We start from the raw sequence: 26,648 nt of genomic DNA, 5'->3' as shown, positions 1-26,648 counted from the left end.
CGGGCTCCATCATCCAGCTTTTCATGTGAGGACAAAAGCTGCAGATGATTCTCTTACCGGAACAATAAGGCCCAATCCCAGCCGGCTAAATGAGGTACCCCCCCATCCGTCTGTATCCCCTTCTAAGGACCTGATGGCCATCGACCTGGAGCCCTACCGCTACTGTGGCGTCAACATGACCGGCTTCCGCATCCTCAACGTGGACAACCCTCAAGTGGCCTCCATCGTAGAGAAGTGGTCCACCGAGAGGCAGATACCGCTCAAGCCAGACTCGGGCCTGCTGGAGGGGATTATGACGGTATGTTTCTATTTACACTTTGTCGGTGGTGGTGGAGAGATGGAGCTTATGAATGTGGCGCATGAAGATAGGAGGATATACTTTTATAGGGTTGTAATCGTAGAAGAAAAACGATGATATCTTTAAAACTACTACAGCCTCTTGTATTTCTAATTGGCCTGTCTTGTAATGGCGATAATCACCTTAATCATTGTGTTGAGCCTCATATTTGTTCTGCTGCCAAATAAGATGCGCTTAGATTCAGCAGTGCACACTACTAAATTCTAATCTAATTTATTCAGTGTAGTCATCAGAGCAGAGGTATTGTATTCTAATAATCCCCCAAAAATATAGCAAATCCAATCATCACAAATTCCTTTCCCGATATTTCAATGAAGCGTTCCTCGATATTCTAAACTAATAAGAGTGAAACTAATGAGGGATACTTTTACAGTACCTGTGGTGAATTTCAAATAACCTAGTGCAGTGCCCATGTTATACATTTCAGACCTTGACTGGTTTCTAGTTCTTCTAGTTAAACAGAAAGCATGTGCTTTCTCTTTGACATTTAGCTATTTTAATCAAATAACTATTTGACAATCTGTCATGTGGGTAGCTATAGTAACTAACTGTGAAACTTGAAAACCAGACTATTGCTAGGTAGCTAGCGCTATGTGGTAATGGATAGGCTATAAAGCCAACCTACGGTTTTACCTTTTTATGGCCTCCTCATACAACAAGAAACATATCCTTGAGTTTTTACCATTTCGAGGAATAAAATGCTCAGTGAGAAAATGCAGTCAGTACCAGTTTCTGTTTCTTTTGAAATCGTTCTTTGTGCAGTAGCTAGTTTCTGAGTCTTGTTGCTGTGGTTCAACAAATGCCAGTTGCAGTGCCCGTTAGCCAAAAACTGTGTTGAACCCGTTCATGTAAGGCATAATGCCTGACAAGCTGCCCATTATTTTCTGATAATGGACAGCTTGTCAGGCATTATGCCTAACATGAACGGTAGTACATGTAAGTGGTAGTATAGTGGTAGTACTCTGTCATCAACGAGGAGGCCTGAACTGTCCTGCGACTATTTGTTGCATGTATGTATTATGTAAATGTAATGTATTTATAGTCTTTATATTTCATTTGTCGCAAACACAACCCAGCTTGTCCTAGCCTGGGGCCTGACCCATAGGCCTACATCGGCAACATTTCGACTTCCTATGACCTATTTGTGAGTTAATCAAGCCACAGATACACATAGATTCCTTTAATTATAGTGTGATATATGTTTGTGATTTGTTTATCTATAATTGTTTCTGACTGGGTTCAAACACTTCCACACAACCCTCTCCAAGGTCTCATTATGGCAGAGTAGATAGGTAGTTTTTTGTGGAAAGAAGGTATGCACCGCATGCCATTTTAATTGCTCCCATAACACTATAAAAAAGTATTTAGGTGACATGCGCTTCAAGGTAGGCTGAGTTCAATTTATTTCTACTCAACTTGCAAATCTACATATCCGTATGTAAAAAGGTACTGAAGATAAGAGCGAGTGATGGCAAATTTTGTGTTACCTTCTTGGAGCGACAAATATATCTTGGGACAAAACGGTCCCTTTAGCGCTTGAAGCACCGCCTCAGCCACATCTGATGTAAAATATGTCCTCCTAGTCTGCAGCCATCAACTGAAATAATCTCCTCCCTTTATTCCAGACAGATGCAGCTCTGACTTACGACGCGGTCCACATTGTGTCCGTGTCCTACCAGCACGCCCCTCAGATGACGGTCAACTCCCTGCAGTGCCATCGTCACAAACCTTGGCGCTTCGGTGGGAAGTTCATGGGTTACATAAAAGAGGTGATCGGAAACCGTGTTTTTATTGGATTTCATGACGGGAGCCATGGTGGTTGAGCGGTTAGGTAATCGGGCTAGTAATCAGAAGGTTGCCGGTTGGATTCCCCACGCCGTGCAAAATTACGTTGTGTCCTTGGGCAAGGAACTTCACCCTACTTGCCTCGGGGGAATGTCCCTGTACTTACTGTAAGTTGCTCTGGATAAGAGAGTCTGCTAAATGACTAAATGTAAATGTAATGACTGTTGCTCATCTCAGTATAATAGTATAGTGTAATAAGTCAATAGTACAATTTGATTGTGGTATTGAATTGTACGACTATTAGAATAGTCTAGTAGTTGTAATAGTTGGGATCTTGGTGAAGTTTCTTTTGTATCGGAATCTTACACTAAATACATCTCAAAACACTATTGTTGAACATGAGTAAGTCCCTGCTTTCAAAACCTATTTACAGATGGCAACTCAAACAGTGAGTCATTGTGTCCCATTTTTCTGAAAAAGGATACTGGTACGCCCCGTCTGTGCAGTCTGCTACACAGTAAGACTGTTTGGAAAGTACAAAACATATAATCAGCTCTTATTTCATCTGACAAAGGAGCGTGTGATGGTGATTCAGAGGAGTGTGATCGAGGCTGTATAACATGGTGCCATGCACCAAGCATGCACTGTACCAAACATCAGAGAGAGAGAGAGAGAGAGAAAGAGAGAGATAGAGAGAGGGGAGAGAGAGAGGGGGGGAGAGAGAAGCGACAGGAGAGAGAGGAAAGAAAGAGAGAGAGAGAAAGGGGGAGAGAGAGAGGGGAGAGAAGAAAAAGAATAGAAAGAAGAGGGTTTCAGTGAAGGAGCATGGTTTCCATCAGTGCCAGCAGTAACAGACATCTCTGAGCTGAATAAGCTGTAGGAGGGCCCTGGTGTGTGTGTGTGTGTGTTTGTGTGTGTGTGTGTGTGTGGTGGTTGAAGGCAGGGGGCAGGGGCAGGGGGGGAGGGTGTTCATAACGGAGGACAATAATGTGTTTTTTTCCCTCCTCATGGGGAATCAGGCAATGGAGATGGTCGTTAATTAACACTGTGGTCTGGAGGGGAAATGTGTCTGAGGCGTTGGGATGTAAAATGTAATTAAAGAGGAAATGCATCCAGTGTGTATTTTGTGTGTAAGTTAGTGTTTGTTGTGTATGTGTTTTTTTGGTGAGTGTTAATATGTGTCTGAGTGCATATGAGTATGTTTGTGTGTGTATGTTTAACAGGGTTCAAAAGTGAGAGACCACTGAGGGAGAAATCAGGGATTTCCAAATTGAATATCCCTTAATATTTTCACGTAAACCTGGAAAAAGGAAGTTTAAGGATTCAGAAACATTTTAAAATAAGTTACACTAGTTGTCGGTCAGCAATCAAATGTAAGCAAATTTGTGGCTTACACCCCTGCTACAAAACTTAACTCATTTGTCCAAAAGTTCGGATTTGGAACAGTGTCCAGTGATGCTTGGAGGACATGGTTCATTAGGTTTTGCACAAACTTATGCATGCTGTCAGCGGAGCAAAAATAATGATATTCCGAAATTATGATATTCTGAAGAAAAAAAAAGATTACATTCAAAACAAATGCAAAGTGTCTTGACTTGAGTGGTCTCAGATTTTGGGACCCTACTGTGTGTCTGTGTTATACTGTAGCTGTGTGTGAATGTATTCACGTATATTACATTGTGTAATGGGGCTTGACTTCTGTTCTGTTGCAGTCCCACTGGGAAGGTTTGACCGGCCGGTTATCATTCAACAAGACTAGTGGCCTACGCACTGACTTTGACCTGGACATAATTAGTCTAAAAGAGGAAGGTCTGGAAAAGGTAACTCTCAAGTTATGATTTTACACACAGAAGGGTTTAAGGATAAAGACACAATATGTAGGTCTATGTTTCAGTCAAACCTTTGGCTTCTGGGTAGGTAACATGGTTATCATGGCAGCACGATAATACTGTACAGTTTCCCCCCACATAACAACAAAGCTGATGCACCTCATACTGCTGCAAGCAAGTTCATATTCACTGCAGTATTGAGCAATCATCCTCTTTTCCAAGCACTTAATGAAATTCCACATTTCATTCAAGTTTTTTTTGGGGGGCTCTTGGAACGTGGAACAAATAATGCACAAAGCACATTTGACAGCACATTTACCCCCTCATAAGGAAGCAAATAGAGTGTTGAAGCATAAGTATAATTGACGGGATCATAAAGCAAATTGGATTAGGGTTCACATTGGGGTGTTAATTGCAGTCTCTCTTAATGGTAGTTTGAGGTGGTGCCCCACAATGCTCTTGGGTGCTAATGAGGTATAAAAACATGTCTCACTTCAAAAGATACAAACTGAAATTTTGTTGCTGAGTTGCAAATGTGGAACTTAATGTATCATATTGGATAGCAGGAAAGCTTGTGGGCTGGTATTCTGGTGTTTGTCATGGAGGAATAACAAAAAAAAAATATTCATATTTGTTTGTGATGCCTTGCAAGCTCCGCCTTCCTCATCCATGTTGCATTTTCAGCAGTTTGTAATGGATTCATAGGATTCCTTTTCCCTATATCCGTGGAATCGGCTTTAACCGTTAAAGCACGTACAGATAGGGAGGTTTAGACTAATCCAGTCTAATTGAATATTAGCCTACAAGTTTGAGCTTGTACCGGAATTACAAGGGGTTTCCTCAGTGTCAAATTCCCTTGACATTAATATTAATAAGAAACGAGAGAAAGCAAAAGCCAAACACACACCCTTGTAGATTTAAATGTAAATAACTTGAATTTCTCAGATGGCTAATCATGTTTAAATGGACTGAGTGAAAAGAGTACAATTAGAAGGAATTGGCGGGCGCGCAAAGTGGAGGGAATTTACACATTTTCTTTTTTCAATGCTCCCCTCCTTTGGAAGCCTCTTTGCCTGTGTCTCGCAAGATGGAATCAAAACACTTTTCACAATGGTACATGATCCCCTGCCTCTGGCAGAAGAATATCATCAGGTGTTATTAATGCCAGTTGTGGTGAGTTTGTGTGACTTTGAAAGGATCCTTCTTTCACTGCTGGCTCCTATGAATATTAAATACCACTTTGGTAGTTATGAAGGAAAATGAGAGATGGGGAGGGAGGGAGGGAGGGAGGGAGGGAGGGAGGGAGGGAGGGAGGGAGGGAGGGAGGGAGGGAGGGAGGGAGGGAGGGAGGGAGGGAGGGAGGGAGGGAGGGAGGGAGGGAGGGAGGGAGGGAGGGAGGGAGGGAGGGAGGGAGGGAGGGAGGGAGAGTAGAACGGATAAGGGAAGTTTGGTGGAGAGCTCAAGATGGAGAAGTCAATTGTTACCGACAGCCACAAGACTACTTGTGATAATGTTCCAGAGTGTCTCTCTACAATAGGGAGAAGCTTTTAGCCCGAAGGCTCCTCTTATTCTCAACTCACAATTTATTCAGATTTCTGGTTTTATCTTAGCCAGATTACTCCACGGCTCAACTTATCCCAGTAAAATTCAGCCTTTCATTCCTTTGTTGAAAGCCAATGCTATTTTTTTTTCACAATTAATTGTAGCCATTTGTGTTCTGCTATAATCCAAGGGCACACAACTGCAAAGATCCTAGACCTAAAATAACCACAGGATGATCACGCAAGGATGTTAATCTAACTTCCTATTTTTACAGCTCAGATTTTTAAAATGACTTTCAACCCCAGAAAGGAGAGGTTGCTTTATGGAGATTAATATGGAGTCTAAATCAACACCATTGTTTCACAAAATTGAGCTTTCTTTGGACACTGTCACTTCTTACTGTGGACACACACAATGCACACCCACACCCAAGACACTAGACAAGTTGCACTAACAATCGAATACATCATTTGTTTCCTTGCATTCACAAAACTACATCAATTACCTTTTGTGTCTGCCGTGAGTGCAGCTTCAGTTTTGAGTGAAAGTTGTGACTGTTGAAGTGTGGGAGAGGAACAGAGGCTGTGCTCCTTTTGATTTCAACATTCATAAGATATGATATTCATAAGGTACTGGTATTTTTAGAACAAGGCCAATGGTGAATGTGACAGGTGACAGATTCAGGTTTTAGTTTGATACAGATACAATCGTTTGATAAGGGAAAGTTGCAAAAGAACACAACAGCGTTTTAATCCACAAACCGATTTGAGTTTTATTATAATAAACAAATGACAAACCAAGAGAAATTACCAATCATGGGCTCCCTTTGGAAACACTATTAGCGTATATATAAAGTAAATGCGTAGCAAATCTAATCTGCAGAACGCAAAAGAGGTCATTCAAAGTCAGTCAAAGTTCACTCAAGTCAAGAGTGTTTGTAAGGCATAGCCATTAAAATGTCAACATAGCTCCGCATTGTATGTTTATTTAATTTGCTAAAATTGCCCTTCATGTTCACTTCCTTTAGAAAACCTTCCGGTCCGACCATATTCTCATATTGTTATCCATCTGACCTTGTGGCAGTGAGGTCTCCCAACCAATCAGCTAATGCTGCCAGGTGGGCCTCCCAATGGACGCTAATGCAGGAGCAATGGTTTGTGGGTAGCCCGAGAGGTCAAGAGACACCACGGGGGAATGGAACACTTAGCTACATGCTTTTCATCTTCCGCAGGTGGGGAAGTGGAGTGCGTCTGGAGGTCTCAACATCACAGAGGTGCCCAAGCGGAAAGGGATGAACATCACAGACTCTCTGGCCAACCGCTCTCTAGTCATCACCACCATCCTGGTAGGGCGAGCCTGAGATCACCCTGCACATGAAAGACACTTGACTGTCTCTCTCTCTCCTACTCTCTTTACCCCTGTCTCTCGCTCTAACTCTCTCTATATCTACCCAGATGTATTCATCAGTACTGGTTATATTATTCTATATATAATACTGAAAAAGTCCCGTTGATCCTGAAATCCTGGAGGCAAACACTGTCATTCATGTTGGCTCACAAACACAATTGTTAAGTGACTGATAACCCCTGCTACTCAGTCTGAATGGAGATTTGGGATATCCATTAAAAAGAGTAAATATACTTTGGAATTTTAGAAGATCTGTATCTCTTATGTGTTATAAACAGAACCCCCCCCCCCCCCCCCCCAGCTCCACATCATTTTCTATTGTCTATATTTAAGCTTGTCACTGGAAGGTTGTATCAGGATTTTTGTGGAACAATCATGGACGCACTGACAATGAACATCCCCTTTAGGCCTATTCTGGACAGACACACAAGTTATCAACAATGATAAACACAGTCATTAAGGCTAGATAGGACCACCAGGCTGTAATTAGGACCCAGTGAGGTCTAGAAGGGATATAATCAGTGCCTTTCTGATGCCAACCACAGGCCCTAACAACTTCCATCACAAAAAGAAGAATTGGAACCATGAAACAGGTGGTGTTTTTGAACGCCCTCCAAACATGGATAATTGTTGTCAAGTCATGAGCCGTTGTGGTCCACACACAGAATGGCTCACCTGAACACTGATGAATGATGAATTCTTCAGAGAAACTGCATGGGACTGGAGAGCGCAGGCAGAATCTCCTAGAAATTGGGACGTGAACTCTTCATTAAAACAACGCATATTTTAAGACAGCTCCGACTCGAATACAACCCTTCACAGAGCTTAATGGCGTTGCATCAAACTGATCTCATCGATGCATAAATGTCTGACACTTTTTATAGAGATAACATTTGCTTTTGGAGAAGAGATAAAAAAAAGAAAAGAAATGCGTTTCTCTCTCACACATTAATAGTTTTGCACTCCAGTGCCTTTTCCTGTCTCTGGCAGACCCAGGCCTAGCACCATCCTCTCTCTCTTATCTACGCCCATGCTGCGAGCAAGTGTGCGGGGAGATGGTTTTAACTCTTTGATTTGTGTCCAAACCTCGGAGAATACGAATAAAGTAGAGTGTAAGAACAGATGGTAATTACTTTTTTCTCCTTCAGCATAAATACTTTTTGATCAAGTTAATTGGACAAGTTTCCTATCTGTACACATTCTCATCAAATATGCATTGGTTATGACTTAAGACTTGATTTGTTATGGACAACTGGCAACAAATAAGAATGGCGAGCAATTAAAGAAGTTCTTGCCATCGCTGAGATGGCATTGTGACTTGAACACATAGTGACAGAGTAAGATAGCGGAGCAAATCTTTTAAAATATTTGTTTATTCTTACACCCCTCTGATGCTCCAGCATCAAGGCAATAGCACAGGAAGAAAAATACAGCGAAAAAGATTTCAGCATTTCAGCCTTGCGCTAATAAACGTAATACCTCATTCTTGGCCGCCATAAAGTAAGCCCAGCTACGTCCTCACACGGGTTGACATCAGTTTTCTGGGAGAGTGAGAAATGCAGTTACGACTGGTTATTTTCAGATTGTCGTTCGAAGCTGTCTGATGCCATTGTGTCAGGCAAAAAGGAGGTGTCGGGAATACAAAAAAGAGGTGACCTTCACTAGAGAATCAATAACTTTGCTTATGAACTGAGTTTATGAATTGTGAGTCTGCCCATTGGAAGCTATACATTGGTTAATAGCCCATAAATTGGTGGGTCTCTGTGTTTTGTGATGCACAGTAGGGTACAAAGGAATATCTGGCTGACAAATCGAGACAGACGCCATGAAGAGGAAAACATTGAGCTAGTGTCTAGTTAAGCCTCTCAGTCCCTGTCAACGGAGGCCATTCCCTAAGATACCGAGACCAGTGACAGATGAAGACAACATAACAGACATGCTTGGTTTTATTGCGGCATTCTGTTCCCAATCAAGCTTTTATACGACCCAAATTATGAGCAGCCAGGGAGAATATTACAGGGCAGTAAAGACCGACAGCTACCAGGTCATAAAGAACACCAACCTGCACTCAGCGTGAGCCCAGGGCAACATGTAAGGTCCAGATCTGCCAGTTGGAAATATATGTGTGTGTGAAAACCTATGCACCACTTTAAACATTCACCTGTAATGTGAACGACAGCAGACGCACATTTGTTTTAGTGGTGTACATTTCCCAGTCTAAATGGTGCATGCATATCGTACATCATCCTGCAAAAATCCTGTTCATGTATGGGGGGGGGGGGGGGGGGGAACTTCAGCACTCTTCCATATTTAAACGTTCTGCATTGCCAGGCATTAAATGTCGGAACCCTTGTCACTCCCTGTTAAGCGCAACAGCGACTTATCAGTTCTCATCACTTTGCTTCTATTAGGTGCTCGTGCAGGAAACGAAATGAAAATGCTGACCTCGCCACCGGTGGCCATTTGATGTTTTGTGTGTGCGCAGGAAGAACCATACGTCATGCTTAAGAAGTCTGACAGGGCGCTGGTGGGCAACGACCGCTTTGAGGGATTCTGCATCGACTTGCTGAAGGAGCTGGCCAACATCCTGGGCTTCACCTACGAAATCCGCCTGGTGCCCGACGGAAAGTACGGTTCCCAGGATGAAAAGGGCCAGTGGAACGGCATGATCAGGGAGCTTATGGAACATGTGAGTGAGTGAGCCGGTGTTGGAACTGACCGTAGGCAGAACCGTTGTTCATGACCTATATGTAGTGGGTTCAACTGTTGTTTGGTGTTAATATGCCATTTCAGACATATTGTCCCTTAGGTTCACACACTGTATTAAACGGTGTGCATTATTGTTTCTCCATATATGGTATTGTAAACAAAACTCTAAAACTACCTGTAATAGCTACAGTATATCATGACTGTCAACGTATATATTAGAAATGTGTCTCCTGAAGTGCAACAGAGTTCCCAAAGTGTCGAAATAGCAACATGGATTCATAACTTTTTCCTCAGCGGGAAAAAAGCCACTTTATTGGAAATTTGGAATACTCCACCGACTTCATGTTAGCTCCAAAGCATCAAAGGCTAGGAGGCACCCTTCATGTCTCCTGAGAAGAGTGTCCTACTGGCATTTGTAAAGTGTTCCTCCCATTTCCCTTGAAAAGTGTCCTTGGCCCTTGTGAGTCAACGCTTTGCTCGGCTGAAAAGTTGTAATAGCTTAAGTGGCATTTAGAGGAGGGAATCATATATGGGGAGAGTCAATGGTTAGGTGCTGAAAGGGTTGGGAAAGGTGGACTATCTCCGAAGCACTTTATCTTTCCCTAAGCTTTTGTGTGAGATCAGACCTGATAGCGGTAACCTTGAGGAGAACAAATGGATTTGGGCAGAAAATGCTGGAAACAGACACAGAGACCTTAATAACCAAGAAAAAAACATAGAGCACCTCTCAGTTCTGTGTCAAAATCTGTATGCAAATGTCAGTGAAAGCATCGTCTTGCGAGTTACCCATAGAACACAGGGATGTAATATGAAGAAAAACGATATAAACTAGGATCACACTGTAGGATGGAAGTTTTAAAACACTTCTTTCCAGTCCAGTATTTTGCGCTTTACTTTCAACCTCTTTGTGGTACTGTATATGTGTTTCTTGGGGGAGAAACTCTGGACAAACTTATGGTGTCTGTACCGCCTACATTGTTTTTCTGTTATGTGTCTATAGACTAAAGGTAAGGTTTGTTTTGCACAAGCATTGATTTCAACACCTCAAAAGGGTTAACAGTCTATATTATGGCTTGGCTCCTTATCCGATGGCCCAAGGCCGCATCACCATTGCTTTGTGGAACCTTAGCCAGCTCTATTATGTGGCTCAGTGCTCTTCCCCCTCCTGTCTATATAGATAAGCCGATCTTGAGTCAGCAGACCTGAAATGTAAACTTTAGGGAAAGCGTGAGAGAACTGACCTGGGGATTTACCAACGAGGAGCCAGGATGGCTTTCCATATGAGTAAATCAACAACAGCTTTATCTCTAAAGCACGGATCCACAAGTTTGAGTTTTGTTTTCATGCCCATCGCATATACCAGGATATCTATGCATCAGTTGAAAAAATAAAAAGCGCTATATAAATAAAATGTATTATTATTATTATTAGTTGCTAATATTAGTACTAGTACGGGCAGTTGAGTCACTTTGTCGTGTTTTCTGTGCTGAAGGACAAAACAAATGAACACCATCCAAGTTATTTATCGCTCCAATTTAATTTCCGTGACAGCTTGTTATCAACCCTACAAATTATGTGATTACTTCCTCATTGCTACGCGGGTGACCATGTTACTTTACAACACTACCAGAGAGTTTACTAGCTACAACTTCTGTCAAAAGATTACCTAGCTCAATGGGTTCTAAGGAAGACCACAAGCAAAAACAAGCAGTCATAGTTGTTCTTAGTTGATAAAGTGGTGTTAAATCACTAGCCCATATATTCGTCTTGTCAACCCACATGGCCACATAAATCATAGTTTCATTACTGAATTACAAAAAGCCTTTGGCCCAGCACATCTATTTAACTGTGCAGGACTCGTGTGGGTTTATTAAAAGCAGTTATACCCCTTCATTCATCTTTGTAGGTCACTGAGTCCACGTCAAACAAAGAAGCAAATACGGAATGACAGAAACAAAGATGTATGTGTGAGCGCAAACACGTTTGTTAGCGTCCAATATGTTTGCACGTTAATGTGTGTGGGAGTGAAGGTTTCAGATATAATTCATTATTTTCTCTCTCCAATTTCCTTTTTTCGAGCGAATAAAAATGATGCCCACTGTGGAATGGTGTTATGTGTATTTTGTGGCTGTGATCAATGTGGGTGAAACTGCTGAACTGTCCACAAGTCTGCCATTGTATATCTGTATAGAGAGTTGGCATGCATGCATGTGTGTTCTAGGAGTGTTTGTAGTGGTGGCTAGCCATTGTCTGTAAATGAAGAACTCTTGAATGAGCATGTGGAGCTCATGGTGTGGTTAATTAAATGCGAAAGGGCTTTAGTGCCATGTAGCATAACGCCCTGTATTTTCCTCTGCATATCCACAAAGCCCACTACAAAGCCAAAGGGCATTGTAGGCAGTCGCTAAATGATGCAACAGGCCTTGTTAAACTTGATTTAGTCACAATAGATGATCCCATTAATCATGCAGTGATGCCAGTATTAATAGCGGGCTTAACACATCATTTGTTGCTGTCATGGCAATTAATCTCCTCTTCAACAGATACACGTGGAAGGTTAAGGCAAGCCACACTTATTGTCCGCAGAGAGAGAAAGTGCACTGGATTTGAACCTTCGGCAAGATATTGTAATGAAAAGCAGCTTTATTTGTAGTCTGAGGAGCACACGTGTGCTTGGTGTCTGTATCTGAGGGTTGCAGACCTGAGTGGTTTTACATCGGTACCGAAGGAGCTCTCACTTACTGAGGGTAAAATGTGACGGGGCATGTCAATTTGACAGGCAGGTACTATAGTACAGCTTTCTTTCCGGCAGACATTAAGGTACTCTGATCTCTGATAGCCCTCATAATGCATACGACATGAAGTCGCAGTCTCCATTTACCATTCCTGTCTCAATTTCCTGTTGTGCAACATCTAATTCTGTCGCGAGCACATGTTGTCTACAGGGTGTACAGATGAGACTACTGTAGATTATGATACAGGATTGTATACTGTACGATACTGTAGTACTAGAGCACCTACAGTAGAGTGAGGTGCAAGTAGTTGTTCCTAGCAATATTCCAATACTGTATAGCCTGAAACGATCTAGTAATTGTATCACGTTTAATGCATCTTATTTTGTATCATGCATCTCGTGCGATGATTGAGAAATACACGGAAACCACGTGAAGCAGATGTAACCTACTATCCAGTCATTATTCTAAACATCCACAAGAGTGAACAATCAAACTCATGTAAATCACATAAATGTCAAGAGATTGAAAATGGGCCGAACGTAATAGCTGGTCCACTTCCGCGGGCCAGACTGATCTAGGAATAATTGTATGAATCCTAGAGGATGTCATATCAGGTGAAGCAATTCAGAGTGGAGGTGGATCAGCTGTAAGCTCACCATCTGTGCACCCAGATAACACCAAGCCGTTTGGCAACACAACAGGGCACTATCAGGTTAGTAGGGGTGTGACCGGCATATGTGTCTGAACAGGAAATGGCCGTGCGGCACGTACATTAGCCCACCATGAGGATGTCTGGGATGTCCCGCTGCTTGATCTTCCAATTGAGTGGCAGCTTGCTCGGAGGAGAGGCAGTGGGGTAACGGAGAATAGAGCGAGCCATATGTGTTTGTAAATGTAAATAGTTAACGAGGACACAGTGGATAGCGCCGTAGGAACGATTGGCTTTCCCCCTTTCTCTTTCTCACGCTCTCCTCGGAGGCCCGTTGTGTGTTCAGTGACTGCGGCGTCGACCGCAGCGGCAGGTAGCACCACACAGGTTAGGCTGCTGGGTAACTTGACCACTATGTAGCACTGGGGATCCTATCAGGCTAATGGACCATTGTTGGAAGGGCAGGATTATCTGTGCAGGAGATATTGGCAGTGGTCACCTCTTATGTTACCCATGTGCTGCGCCATAGTGACTGCAAAATCTGCTGGAGAATCAGGTCAAGAAAGCATTTTCGGGGTGTTTTATCGAGAAAAACATGCTATAGGTAATTCCATATATCTAGTTGGCCGTGAGGATTATGTTGCACAATGTGAGTATTTGCCAAGCATGCTGTTACTTGAGTGCATGATGTACAGTTCATGTTTGAACGAATGTAATCAGCCAGCCTGACCACTCTTGAGTCTCTTAAGATTCACAGCAAAGTGTGTCATACAATGCCTTCAGAAAACAAGTAGGTCCCTACTACCTGGCCAACAGAAGTGATGCTGTAGGAGCAAACACCTCTGCCGATCAAGAAGAAGGGAAGGTCCGCACCCTCATTGTGAGTTTGCGTCATTTTCCGAGGAAGGAGCTATCCGAGTGTGAATCAAGCAGCTGGTTTCATTAACCTCCAGTCCACCCCCGGAGCGGAGGAGGTGTGGGAGCCGCCAGGAGTGACCTTCTGAATATGCTGCCAGACGCACATAATCGGGGACCGCAACTTTTCCGCCAAACCCTGCCATGTCACTGCCTCTTAGGGCACTTAAGAGGGCTATATTAAGGTTACTCAGAAGCGTCGGACACCCAAAGTGAGGGGAAAGAAGCCGCCTGCCTGTGTAGCTGTGAACATTATTCATGGCATAGATTCTTTTTTTCTTATGAATGAAATCAGTTAGGGAAAATAAGACTGGGTTACTTGTGCAATCTCAGAAGTAACTACCCTCAAAACTACTAAACTTCTCACTGATTTTACTGTGTTGGGATTATATGATACAATTATACACGTTTTAATTTTCAGATATAGTAGGTCAGGGAAAATGTAATAATCGCTCGAATGTTCTTGTTTTTGTCTGCTTTTAGAGGGCAGACTTGTCCGTGGCACCTCTGACGATCACCTACATGCGTGAGAAAGTGGTGGATTTTTCCAAGCCTTTCTTGAGCATGGGCATCAGCATCCTATATCGCAAACCCAATGTCACCAACAACGGCTTCTTCTCGTTCCTTAACCCCATGACCCCCGACATCTGGGTGTACATCCTTCTGGCATACCTGGGGGTCAGCTGTGTCCTCTTCGTCATCGCCAGGTGAGTCGTTTGCATTTCTTTGTCAGTGAAATGGGGTGGTGAACTTGAATCAGGGAAAAGCTAGGGTTTAGCTCCACTGTAAGCCCTTGTTCAGGTGGTGGAAGTTGAGTATTGGTACCAGGGTGAAATACTATATCCAATGGCCACTCCTCAACCTTTCAGTTACGTATAAAATCATGTTGAATTGCAATAATCTTAGGTGATTAGCTGAAAAGGGCTTCGTGTTTTTAAATGACTTTTCTGCGCTCAGATGACATCATCAAGCATGTGTGACAGAAAACAGAAAAGAGCCAGAAGTGTTACTCGCAGTCTTCCTTCTCGCCTTTGACGGCCATTGTCTCCATATCCTGGTTCTCTACATGTAAAGTGGTGCTTGAGGAAGTTCCACAAAAGTAGGCTTTAAAAGGGCTCTAGGTTTGAGAGCCTGCAGCTGCACTCGTCAACCCTTTCCTCTTTGTCTTCAAAACACACAGAACGTTTTGAAGCACCGTTGTATAAGTATTCAGAACCTAGTATTCAGAATTATCTCAGACTGATGTATCGTTTTTGGAGGCCAGCCTAGCCAGCTGAGAAGCTGTGAGCCAGAAGGATGCATCATAGAGCATGTGTAGTTTGAAGTAGGAGGATATTTCTACAGAACACAATGGCAACGTTGAAGGAACATGGCAAGTAAAAGGAAGGTTTCATCATAGCCAAACATGCTGTAAGAATGAATTCTTGCCTCACAGGCGTTTCATAGTTCCATTTAAAACCTGGGATTACCTTAAATATGCTACTGGGGGGTTGGGGCTGAAGAGGGGGTTGAGGTAGAAATCCCTCTAAGACTTGCTTTAATAAACTGCTCAGGACCTGGAAATTATACATTAGAAATGTTAAAGATAAAAACGGTCCTTTGCATGCTGAAGTTGAAGACTTTTATACCATAACAATGTCGATAAGAGCTTCCACTCCAGCTAGTGTGTAATGGAGTCACACCCATCCCCTTTTCCTTATCTCCTCAATGACCAACACACTGGGCAACTTTCAATTTTCTGGGAGTTAGCACACTGTCTTGGTGCTAAGTCAGAAGCAGACCGGAAGGAGGTTTTGAATCTCATTATAGATAGTTTAGAGATGGTTGACGTGTTTTAAATCATCTTTACATCTTTGTGAATAGTATGTCTGAATGATGCTGTAAGTATCTTATGAATATTAATTAAATCTTTTGTACTGATTTTGTAGTAGTCTACAAACCCTAAGTAGTCTACAAAACACAATATTGACACGGCCTTGCACATTTTCAAAGGTAACTTTAGAGATCTATTCTCTTCTGTTTTCTCTTTTAGAAAAGACACTAGAGACACCTCTGCTATGGATTGGTCATATTTTATGAAAAGGAAATAGAGCTAATGGCACAATATTTTGAGGAGACAATGTCTTGATTCAGAAGATCTAAGAATTCTTCTTCAGCAAAACAGACGGCCTAAATTCGATAATCTGAATCTTTTGGAAAAACATTTTCAAAATTAATTTCCGGAGGGGAAAGCACTGACATTTAGCATGTTTTATCCCTCCATCTACTTTTGAACATGACTGTTTCATCTATGTTAAAGGATTTATGGTGAGCAGTTTTTTACAATAAATGGCAGAGGTATCTGGATCAGCCAACATTTAACGCCATCTCACAGTCTTATGCCATCTTTTTTTACACAGATGACATTTTAATACTTATCATCCTAACAGCAGTATATTTGTATCATGTTAGCTACCTTTGAGTGCTGAGAAGAGTAGAGAACTAAGGAGACTTATAAAGTTTAACTCTCTTTGAAACTTAGAATCTGAATACAGACAACCTTTGTCAAAGATGCATTTTTTCTGTCAAAAGAACAGACACATGTGTTGTCAACTTCCCCGTAAACAAGCAAGCAGACGGATGAAAGGTTGTCACTTGTTCAAGCACCATGTTATGCAAAGGACCTTTCTTCATGCCATATACTATAATGTCTACTGTTCAAATTGCATCCAACATTGTGCAGATGGAAGCAGTTCACATCGGTATAAGGACTATAACAATGGACTGTAACTATAAAATGTACATAGTTAATTTTCTACACTACAACTAACAGCTGTGTTGGGTTATTTGGCTGCTAACTGTTTCATGCACGCCCTTCTGTCTGGGTTACCCAGGTTGGAGTTTTGTTTTCTGGTACCATCCCTTCTCTCTTTCTTTCCAGATTCAGTCCTTACGAATGGTATGACGCCCATCCTTGTAACCCAGGATCGGATGTTGTGGAGAACAATTTCACCCTCTTGAACAGCTTCTGGTTCGGTGTGGGCTCCCTGATGCAGCAAGGTAACAGTGGCATCACCCCTCCCTCACCTGTTCAAAAACATCTCACTCGACTCATCCATTCCCTCCTTTCACTCTACCTCTATAACTGACAAGCAGTCCTGATTCCCATTCGGAGACTGTTTTGTGAGACACTTGCCTGTCAAGAACAACTGTAGCTCAGTCTTACATGACAAAAGCAAGCTGTTGTCACCTTCTTGCTGCTCTCAGAAATAGGAATGGTGAGGCAAGTAGGTGTCAGACACCTGTCAGAGACTGCCAGGCTAGGAAGAAAACGTTTCAGCGTCTGTTTCGACCGTAATGCAGTCAATGGCCCCATTCAGGAGTGGTTTGCGCATTGGGACAAAAGGGTACGTTGAACATGTCTAACAAATGCCAGCTGTCGGTTCTCACTTAAGTGAGGGTGACGTTTACAATGATTTAGGTTTACATCAAGGACCTATTGTGGTCGATGTAAATCCTTCACTCTCCAAATGTCATTTTGACTGTCACTCAATGCTTCTATGATAACATAAGTGTTTGTGTGAATATTTTACTGTGTGAATAATTTTTGTGATGATTTTTCAGGACAGTACAGGAAAAAAGATAATTGTGCGGTGCCCTGAAATCCTCTAAGATATGTAACATTGATACCCCAATACTATTTCAAGATACAGCAATGTCAGTTGGGGAGGGAAAACACAATTTATCCTCAGTGTAACAAGAAAGATCATGGAGGCTTAGTGAGACTCCACAGTGGATCTCTGCCCGTAAGGATAGCTCACACGCTCTGCAATTCATTAAGCACAAAAAGCTCTCCCGAAAACTGCACGGCAGCATTGCCAATTTGCCACAGCAAAACCAGGCTGGGAATCTTAACAGCAGCACACCATGTAGGAGCGAGTATGATTTTTGTTCTAAATGAGCAAGTTGGTTCATTATACAGTTTTAACAGCATTGATGCTCCTTTCTACAGAAAATATTAGCACATCTCTCAATTAAATATCATCAGCTTCTCATTAGAAAATGTTTCTCCAGTACTGTATATCTGTCTAATGTGAGATAATTATTAAACTAGTTTGATTGTCATACCTTCAGCTTGGTGGGCTAACAAAGTGCATTCATCCAGGGGCTGTGCATTCAGATTGTCTACGGAGTCTGTCATAACAAAGTACAACCTACTGTATGCTTGCTGTCCTGAAACAAATATGGTCCAAATATTTACATTGGGATGCAGCTTGTCTGTGGCATATCAACAGACAGCCTATGCTCCACTGTCAAAGATGCTGACAGCAACTGAGGAGGAAGTCATTTCACTTGACATGTTTTAAATGCAAATGGATAGATTTGGAATAAGAGCAATGAAGTGTGGAAAATATGTCATATTGTCTGTGGGAGGAAGGTGTCATACACGACACGAATAAAAAAAAAATTAAGAGGTGCAAAAGCACACACCTTTTGTGTCTCCCAATGGCTTTGCCAAAGGCCCTTGTAGGCTCTCACAACAAACATATGTCATATCTTCTCAGCAATATTGCTTTGCACTATGCATAAGTGCTATCATGGCAATACTGTAGTGTCGGATACAAAAAAAAGTTAAAACTCCTCAGTACTTACAAAGTTTGTGCTCTATTTTCTATTACACTGACACATTGTGACTGTTATTTGTCAAACTTTTCTTAAGAAGGTCTTTGTAGGATTCAAACCTCACGAAAGTGACTTTTATAGTGTTTCACATGAGCTCTTCAGGTTAAGGCTAGAAAAAGATGCAGCTCATACTGTGGTCTGTGTTGATGACTTGGTCCAAACCCAAAATGTTGTTATTTGCCTGTGAGTTTGACGTAAATCCATTGACAAGGGGGAGCCAGTAACATTGAAAGAGGTTATCTGGAAAAAAATAGGCTTAGACGAGCAGAGATTTGATCACTTCAGGGATGGTGGACTAATTCGTCTGAATGTCATTTAGCAGTTATCTTGCTTTAAAAACAACAAGTTTTATAGGCAGTCCATTTACGGTCTTAAAGTTGAATTATTGCAAACTAAATTGTTTTTACAATCGGTAGCTATATAAAAGTAATGGATAGGTTTGACAAAACCTTTTAGAAAACAAGTAGTTTAGTATTCAATCTAACTGTACGTTAACAAGTCCAAGTGAAATGTTTAGCATACACATTTATCTAATATAGCACATTCAAAGCATCACCATGAAGCGTATTTGAAACATTGATATGTTACAAACATATTTCATATTTTTATGTACTGTCAAAATGTTTCCACGATATTTGATGTCAACATCTAACCCAACCAGCTGTAGCAGTACTGCAGTCACTGAGATGGATGTGGTGTTTTGTTCACTGGAATTGCATCATTATCCTCTGCCCTGAAAAGACATTCATACTTCTTTGGCTTACAAGACATGAGTCCTTCTTCAAGGAGATACATAGCAGATTGACACAGTTTTATTCTCTCAACTCTATATGACCAATCTGTTTTTGTATTTATTAGCGTTCTGGCGCAATGCCAGACGAGTTTCAGCTGACAGGAGCATTTTATAGCTTGGAATCCAATTGTGCTGCCAGTAAATCCAGTTCTCTCCCAGTATGACTGCAAAGATAGCATATTACTAAACAGTACAGCCCTGCCCTTGTTTGCCACCATGTAAGCTTTAAGAGTCACAAATGAAAGTTGGTAGGAGAGGTTAAAAAGCTGACCACTCTGACTTTTCTTAGTACGCTAGTTACTCTGCAGAATTGCCCTCATAAATCTTCTGTGTGAAGTAGTGGACTGTACCCAACAGAGTCTCTTGATGGGGAGGTAGATTTAAAGGTTGTCATGGACAAAATAAAGTAACTGTTATTCTAAAGTCAAAAGGCTGTATATACACTCAACCTAGCTCAGATTCATACATGAAAGATGTGTTATTCGACAAACGGTATTTGTCTGTATGTAATACAACTTTATTTGTGTAGCAGACCATCTTTCCATGTTCCTTTTGTGGAAACACTTTGTCTTTAATTTACTGTATGTGCCTAGCCTGGCTGCCAGCCCAACTTCTCCCGCCCACAAAAAAAATTGTTCGGGAAGTTGGGTCTGGAGGGTCTTGTATTGGGGACAACTACAGAAAACCCAGAATCGGGACGGACCAATGAAATTGCCAGGGCGGGCTTTATACAATGATGGACAGATGATCAACAGTAACGTAATCAACAACGTCACGAAAGAGCCCTTGGGTTGAATTTGTTTTCAACAAACAACATAATACGTTGCTCTGATTGGTTGTAGGTCTATCCAATCGAGCGTGGAGGCATTTGTTTTATGAGTTCGGTTGAAACACGCTCCGTACTCAAAGCCCAACGGAGAGTTTTCAGACTCATATTCTGACTAGAATTATGAGTATGACAACGTCAGGCTAGTATGTGCCTATTCGAGGTAAAGAAAATACAGTTGTTGATACCCGCTAGGAGAACATATTACTTATAGCATAGCAGCACAGAAGCTTCAAGAGTGAAGTCAAAACAAAATTACTTTGTTCTGGTGAGATTTTCATTGCCATACCAACATGGCTATATATGAAAAACGGAAATGTGTCTTTTGTGCCATGCAATTTTCAGGTATGTAATTCTCCCAATTACATGATCACGATTTTTGAAATACTGTACAGTATGCACTATAATTGGTAGAATTACAACCCATCTTGACCATTTATTTATGTGCAAAGCTTGAGATGGATTCACAGATTGCTTGGCAGCTTTCTGAACTGTACATTGACAATCTAAAGAAGTAGCTTGGTTCTCTTCAATGTTCAAACTAAGAACTCTGTAAACCCCTTTTAAGATTTTCAAAACTTTCACTCATGCCGACTTTCAAAGGCAATTTTTCTACTCCTCGCGTGAATTATTAAAGGAGTTAGATTTTTTGGGTGCAATATTTAAAGCCTGTCACAAACTTGTGCCTACTGGACGCAAATTAACCATTTTGTGTCACTTATAATACATGTTTTGTGAAGAAAAAAAAATACAAAAAATGCTTAAAAAATACCGTAGCATTATGTTTACAATGATCTGTAAAGCCAGACAAAGTCCATTCAAAGCCTTTATAGTGCTACCTATATCATATCTCACCCTGCAGGCTCGGAGCTGATGCCCAAAGCCCTCTCCACCAGGATCATCGGTGGGATCTGGTGGTTCTTCACCCTCATCATCATCTCCTCCTACACGGCTAACTTGGCGGCATTCCTCACCGTGGAGAGGATGGATTCACCTGTAGACTCAGCGGACGACATTGCCAAGCAGACCAAGATTGAATACGGAGTGGTCAAAGATGGAGCAACCATGACTTTCTTTAAGGTAAATTAAGAAGTAGAGCGTCAATTATTAGAAGTCATATTCAGACAGTTTCCCAAACATAGATTAAGCCTAGTACAAAACTGAGACATATATTCTATATATCCACTGAAAACCGGACTAGGGCTTAATCCATGTTTGGGAAACTGTTGTGTTTACTGTTGAGTTTAATACTGAGATGAACTAAGAACTAAGAAGTAATTAGGAAAAGGAATTACACCCGATATGGGATTTTTTTGTATATTTTTTTACAAACGCATTCTGGGTACACTCACGGTGTATTGTTGCCAACTCGTGAAGAACTGACACAAGATGTTGAATCATCAACTTTTAAGCAGACTTTCAAAAAAGTTTTTTTTCTTCTTCTCTACAGTATGCCTCTCAAAGAAAGAAAATCAATACTATTCCACAAAGTTCTTTCCCAGTTAGATCTTAATTCCCACTGCAAAAGTAAATTCTCCAGCTTCTCCACTACTCTACGCTGTTTGATGTGTTCCTCAATAATGATTTTTTTATTCCGAAGTTTCAGTTTTTGCCTGCAGGGGTTTTCACTTTATTTTATTATTTTTAGTTTTTGCCTCAGATGCTGCTGCTATGGTACTGAATAACACATGTAAGATGGTTACTGTTTCTCTGTATACGAAACTGAAAACATTGCACATTTACATACTTTTTACTGCAATAGAAAATGCCGTAGTGAATATTTTTCAATAACTAAATGCTTTCATCTAGAGTGATTGTCCCAGTTTGATGCATTACGATCTCAGTTGAAATAGTGCATGTAATATTATTGTGTCTGGTAAAGAGCACATCTATGTGAATTCCCCAGATTCTACTGCGCAATCTGGTTGGATTGTTACTTATTCCCTAAACTCTTGGCAGGATTATTCTGGACTTGATCTACTCTTTCTTCTGGGACACTTACTGCTACATGAAACTTGAACTATATGCTCCTGAGACATAGAATTCATTTTTGTCCACTGTAGTAGACATTGTTTTGGGGGGGCTAGTAAATTGCTACCATACTGCCCTTTTCGGTTTTTCAGGAAGATAAGACAGATGCTTATCTCAGGGTTATTTACCTCATGATGTAATTCACCAAGGTTCACCAAAAGTGAACTGGTAATAAATAAATACTATACATAATATTTTTGTAGGAAGCGCAAATGTTTTCTAATGTGTTTACAGTACAATCTTTTATAATCATAGGATAAAATATGTTTTAGTTTTAGTTTTAGTAAGTTACAATAACATAACACAATTGTGTAAGATCTAAATATCCTTTTGAGATGCTCTAATGCTCTGACAGAAAAAATGAAAGACGTAAGTGACAGCGAAATCAGTGTCTTGAAGTAGTGTCAGAAAAAATCTTAAACACTCTCTTGGATGATTTAACATAATTTATCTTCCAGTGGTAGTGGAAGATAGGGGTAAAAAAAGGTTGTCAAGGTTAATAGTATTTTCTATAGTTCATTCAGGTGGGTGCTAAGGTTTTGCCTATGAAAAGCAATAACTTTGTTTTGATGTTGGATGTCCTATTCAGAAATCTAAGGTTTCCACTTTTGAGAAGATGTGGGCCTTTATGAGTAGCAAGCCAAGTACATCGCTAGTCAAGTCTATTGAAGATGGTATCCAGAGGGTTCTCAAGTCAGATTATGCCCTTCTCATGGAGTCTACAACCATCGACTACATCACAAAAAGGAACTGCAACCTGACACAGGTTGGAGGAATTATTGACAGCAAAGGCTATGGGATCGGCACTCCCTTAGGTAAGATCTGATGGAATGATCTAATGTATACTGTGCAGTTCATACTTCATGTAATAGGAATACAATTGTATACAGTTTACAAAGAAATTCCAGTAGATCACAAGGAGTTAGTCTATCCCACACTATGTTACTAAGTCTACAGTTTGCACAATTAATTTAAAGTAAAATTATATATATATAGGGATCCAGCAGGCATTTATTTCCAGTTCTTCTGTTCCTCCTTGCAGGCTCCCCATACAGGGACAAGATCACCATAGCCATCCTGAGTATCCTCGAAGATGGCCGTCTTCACATGCTGAAGGAGAAGTGGTGGAGTGGGAGCAGATGTTTGGACGAGGAGCGGCGGGAGACGGGCCCTATGGGCATTCAGAACCTGGGCGGTATCTTCATCGTGCTGGCCTCAGGCCTGGTCCTCTCCGTCTTTGTGGCCATCGCCGAGTTCGTTTACAAGCTGAGGAAAACGGCGGAACGCGACCAGGTAAATATCTTGAAAAATGACTTCACGGTACTTGCATCTGTATGACAACCCTTGTGTATGTTATCTGTCTTTGGGTTCTAGTATTTTAACTGATGGACTAATGCGGTGATGATAGTGACACAGGGTGTAAATCAGAGCAGTTCTCTGTCCATGGTACTGAGTTCAAACACTCCATAAAGGGATTTGCAATCGCTCAGCTAATCCCTAGTGCTATTTGGCCCACAAAAGCACAACATTTACTTTATACTTTAACCGTCATAATTGCAAATTGGAGCATAGAGAATTAATCTGTTATTAGTCATTGCAGATGTCAGATCCATGTGAACCCAATGGATGTGAATCACCAAGAGTCGAGTTATCCAACTATGTGGGTTGCTACAAGCATGCTTTTGTGTAGATATGGAAATTGTTTGATTTCTAGTCTATCTGTATCTGACATTGAATATCATCTGGGTTGTATGCAATATCTCCTTGTGGTTTGACATTGCTGTGAGCCATATACTGTGGAGCCATGACACATGAAACATGAATGTTCATTGTTAACATGTTCTGCACTCTTGGACTGTTAACTGTCAGAACAATTTAAAGCTAAGGCATTTATCCCCCCCGTCCCTTTCCCCATCCCCTTTTCCTCCCATCCCTCCCACCACCCCCCCATCCCCCCATCCTCCCATCCCTCCCCTTTTTGCCCAGAGGTCTTTCTGCAGTGCCATGGTGGACGAGATCAGACTGTCGTTCACCTGCGAGAGACGAGTGAAGCACAAGCTCCAGCCCCCAGCCGTGGTGAAGACGGATGCAGTGATCAACATGCACACCTTCAACGACCGACGACTCCCGGGAAAGGACAACGTGACATGCAACACTGGGATGACCCCTGTGTTCCCGTGACAGTGTGCGCCTCTCAGGGGAAAAGCCTCCTGAGTCACATGACAGGGGCCGTGCCAGAGACCAGGGACAACGGGATCGAGGGAATCACAAGGTTCACCATAAACCACAGCAACATGGGAACACTAACGAAACATGGTCAACTCAAAATGGCGGCATCTGCAACCCAGGTATGACATCGTTCAGCGATGTATTTTGCCAAAACAGAATAAATAAGAGGTCGGAGGATTGATGCCATTTCCCAGGAAGGAAGCGACATCTCCCCAAAAAAAATCTATATTCACGTCTGATGTTTACGTGCGCAATTCAAAAACACACTTAAGGAAATACCCAAGGAATCCTCAATCAACAACAAATATGGAGACTTTTTATTGTGCACATACAATAGTCAGAAAAGGGCATCATTGAGCATGGCAATAAAAGAACTACAGACACACAAGGAGGAGCAGTATTCACAGAAGATCAGTTATGTTACGCATAGCACATCAATGTTATACAAAGTTCTTACCGCTTATCTTTTACCCTGTTTCGAATGAGCCCGGGTGTCTATTGGCAGCAGAAATTATTGTTACTGTAAATGTTATCCGGACTGAACAATGAAACTGGACTACATAAGTTATCGGCATACTGCATTTGGACGTATGACTTAACCTTTGGGGCATTTATAATATTGTACGAAATCTATCAATTAGAACCTGCATTTGAAACCCACAGCTACTGTTTGCAGATGGTCATAGATCAGATTTTAAACTAACTAATTGAATACACACAAAAATATAACCTCAATAAAATCAAAAAGCCGTCACAAGTTCAGTAAACATATTATATTGCATATGTTTTACTTTAAAATAAGCCGTTTCTACACAATTTTGTAGTTGAAATCTAAACAACAGGATATGGTCATGTTTGTATTTGCTCCATCCAACACACAATTTGCATTATTGTATGTTGATACATAAGGCTAGATATTTGATTAACATGCCACTTGCCAAAGAAAAGCCAATTTGATGGTAAATAATACAATAACACATATGGCTGCAGGGAGTTACATTTTGCATCCCAGAAATCCATCAAACTAATTAAGGATATTTTTGTATTGCAGTAGTTACAATGTAGTTGTAGTGTTGCCTGAAGGGGCACAATCTACGTCCTAAAAAGTGTCCAAACACAACTAAACAAAACTTAATTGTCTGGTCTCTAACATTTCTTCTACAAAACATTTTGACAAATGAATGAAAACATTTCGTCTACAAAATATTTTGACACAATAATGATTCAATCTGGGAATAACCCCTAAATAAAACATTTCATAAATGTAGTATGTTTTCTTGACTTGTGTTTCAAACTATTGGACATGACTTTCCCCCTTTGGCTCAGTCTTATCTTTGATGGAGAATATTGGGCATAGGACAGAGTTTTGAAAGCTGTCATTATGACGTCTGCTCAACAACATTCTGTTCTTTGTCCATATCCATGTGTTAACTGTGTGGTCACAGCACCAGTGAATGTCCTTGGCACACACACACACACACACATAATTTCAGTTTTCTGTTTTTATTACTGACATCTAACAGCTTTGTGCCAATACACTGCTTCTTAGATGGTTTTCTGTCAACAAGTGTAATATCTGCCTATGAGAACGAGACAAGGTACTGACTATTACTCTGCAGGATAGCTATGAGTGGCTATTGACGCACTTGTTATTTTTACATTTGAATCTCATAATGTGAATTGAGATAGAGATCAAAAACTTTATCAATATTTATAATGTCTAAATGTTGATGACGATATCAACAGATGGTGGATCATCAGTAGTGTATGTTGGCATTAACCTTGATGAACTGCCGGAACAGCAAGCTGAAGAGACAGCGAACCTCTGTGAGGTTTACATTGTTGTTAAATCAAGACAAATATATCCTTGGTTCCACTTTTTCAATATAAACATGTACGATCCTACAAAGGAAACTTAAATCTGTGTGACTTATCATTGGTTTGGTAGAAATTCATTGTATACATGTTTAACAATTCCCTTCTGCAAAGTAGAGTATATGTAGATAAGATGAACAGGAGAAAAAATGTATTTTGCTAAATTTATACTGGTAAATACATACATTTTGTTCACAGTCAAACTTGATATAGATTTTACTTTGATTTGAAATGTCACTTTAACCTTATCCCCTCTCCCATATCAACAACCCCATTTATCTCTTGGATAGAAATTGATTATAT

At 41.1% G+C, this 26,648-nt stretch overlaps 1 protein-coding gene across 1 annotated transcript in view; it reads left to right on the top strand.

Annotated features, from left to right (window-relative positions):
• Positions 1-24,564, top strand: part of grik3 (glutamate ionotropic receptor kainate type subunit 3) — a 61,430-nt gene extending 36,866 nt beyond the window's left edge. The window contains exons 6-16 of the mRNA XM_084710265.1: positions 128-298; positions 1,984-2,127; positions 3,856-3,963; positions 6,746-6,859; positions 9,407-9,610; positions 14,413-14,636; positions 16,850-16,968; positions 21,073-21,290; positions 22,831-23,056; positions 23,284-23,534; positions 24,228-24,564. Coding sequence (XP_084566391.1) covers positions 128-298; positions 1,984-2,127; positions 3,856-3,963; positions 6,746-6,859; positions 9,407-9,610; positions 14,413-14,636; positions 16,850-16,968; positions 21,073-21,290; positions 22,831-23,056; positions 23,284-23,534; positions 24,228-24,422 — 1,974 coding nt within the window. The 3' untranslated portion in view covers positions 24,423-24,564. The remainder of the gene's footprint in view (positions 1-127; positions 299-1,983; positions 2,128-3,855; positions 3,964-6,745; positions 6,860-9,406; positions 9,611-14,412; positions 14,637-16,849; positions 16,969-21,072; positions 21,291-22,830; positions 23,057-23,283; positions 23,535-24,227) is intronic.
• The last annotated feature ends 2,084 nt before the right edge of the window (positions 24,565-26,648 follow it).

Source organism: Hypomesus nipponensis, chromosome 2, assembly GCF_054491055.1.
Source record: "Hypomesus nipponensis isolate SF chromosome 2, ASM5449105v1, whole genome shotgun sequence".
NCBI classification, from domain to species: domain Eukaryota; kingdom Metazoa; phylum Chordata; class Actinopteri; order Osmeriformes; family Osmeridae; genus Hypomesus; species Hypomesus nipponensis.
The sequence above is the reverse complement of the archived record's forward strand: the minus strand, read 5'-3'. Positions and strand labels throughout refer to the sequence as shown.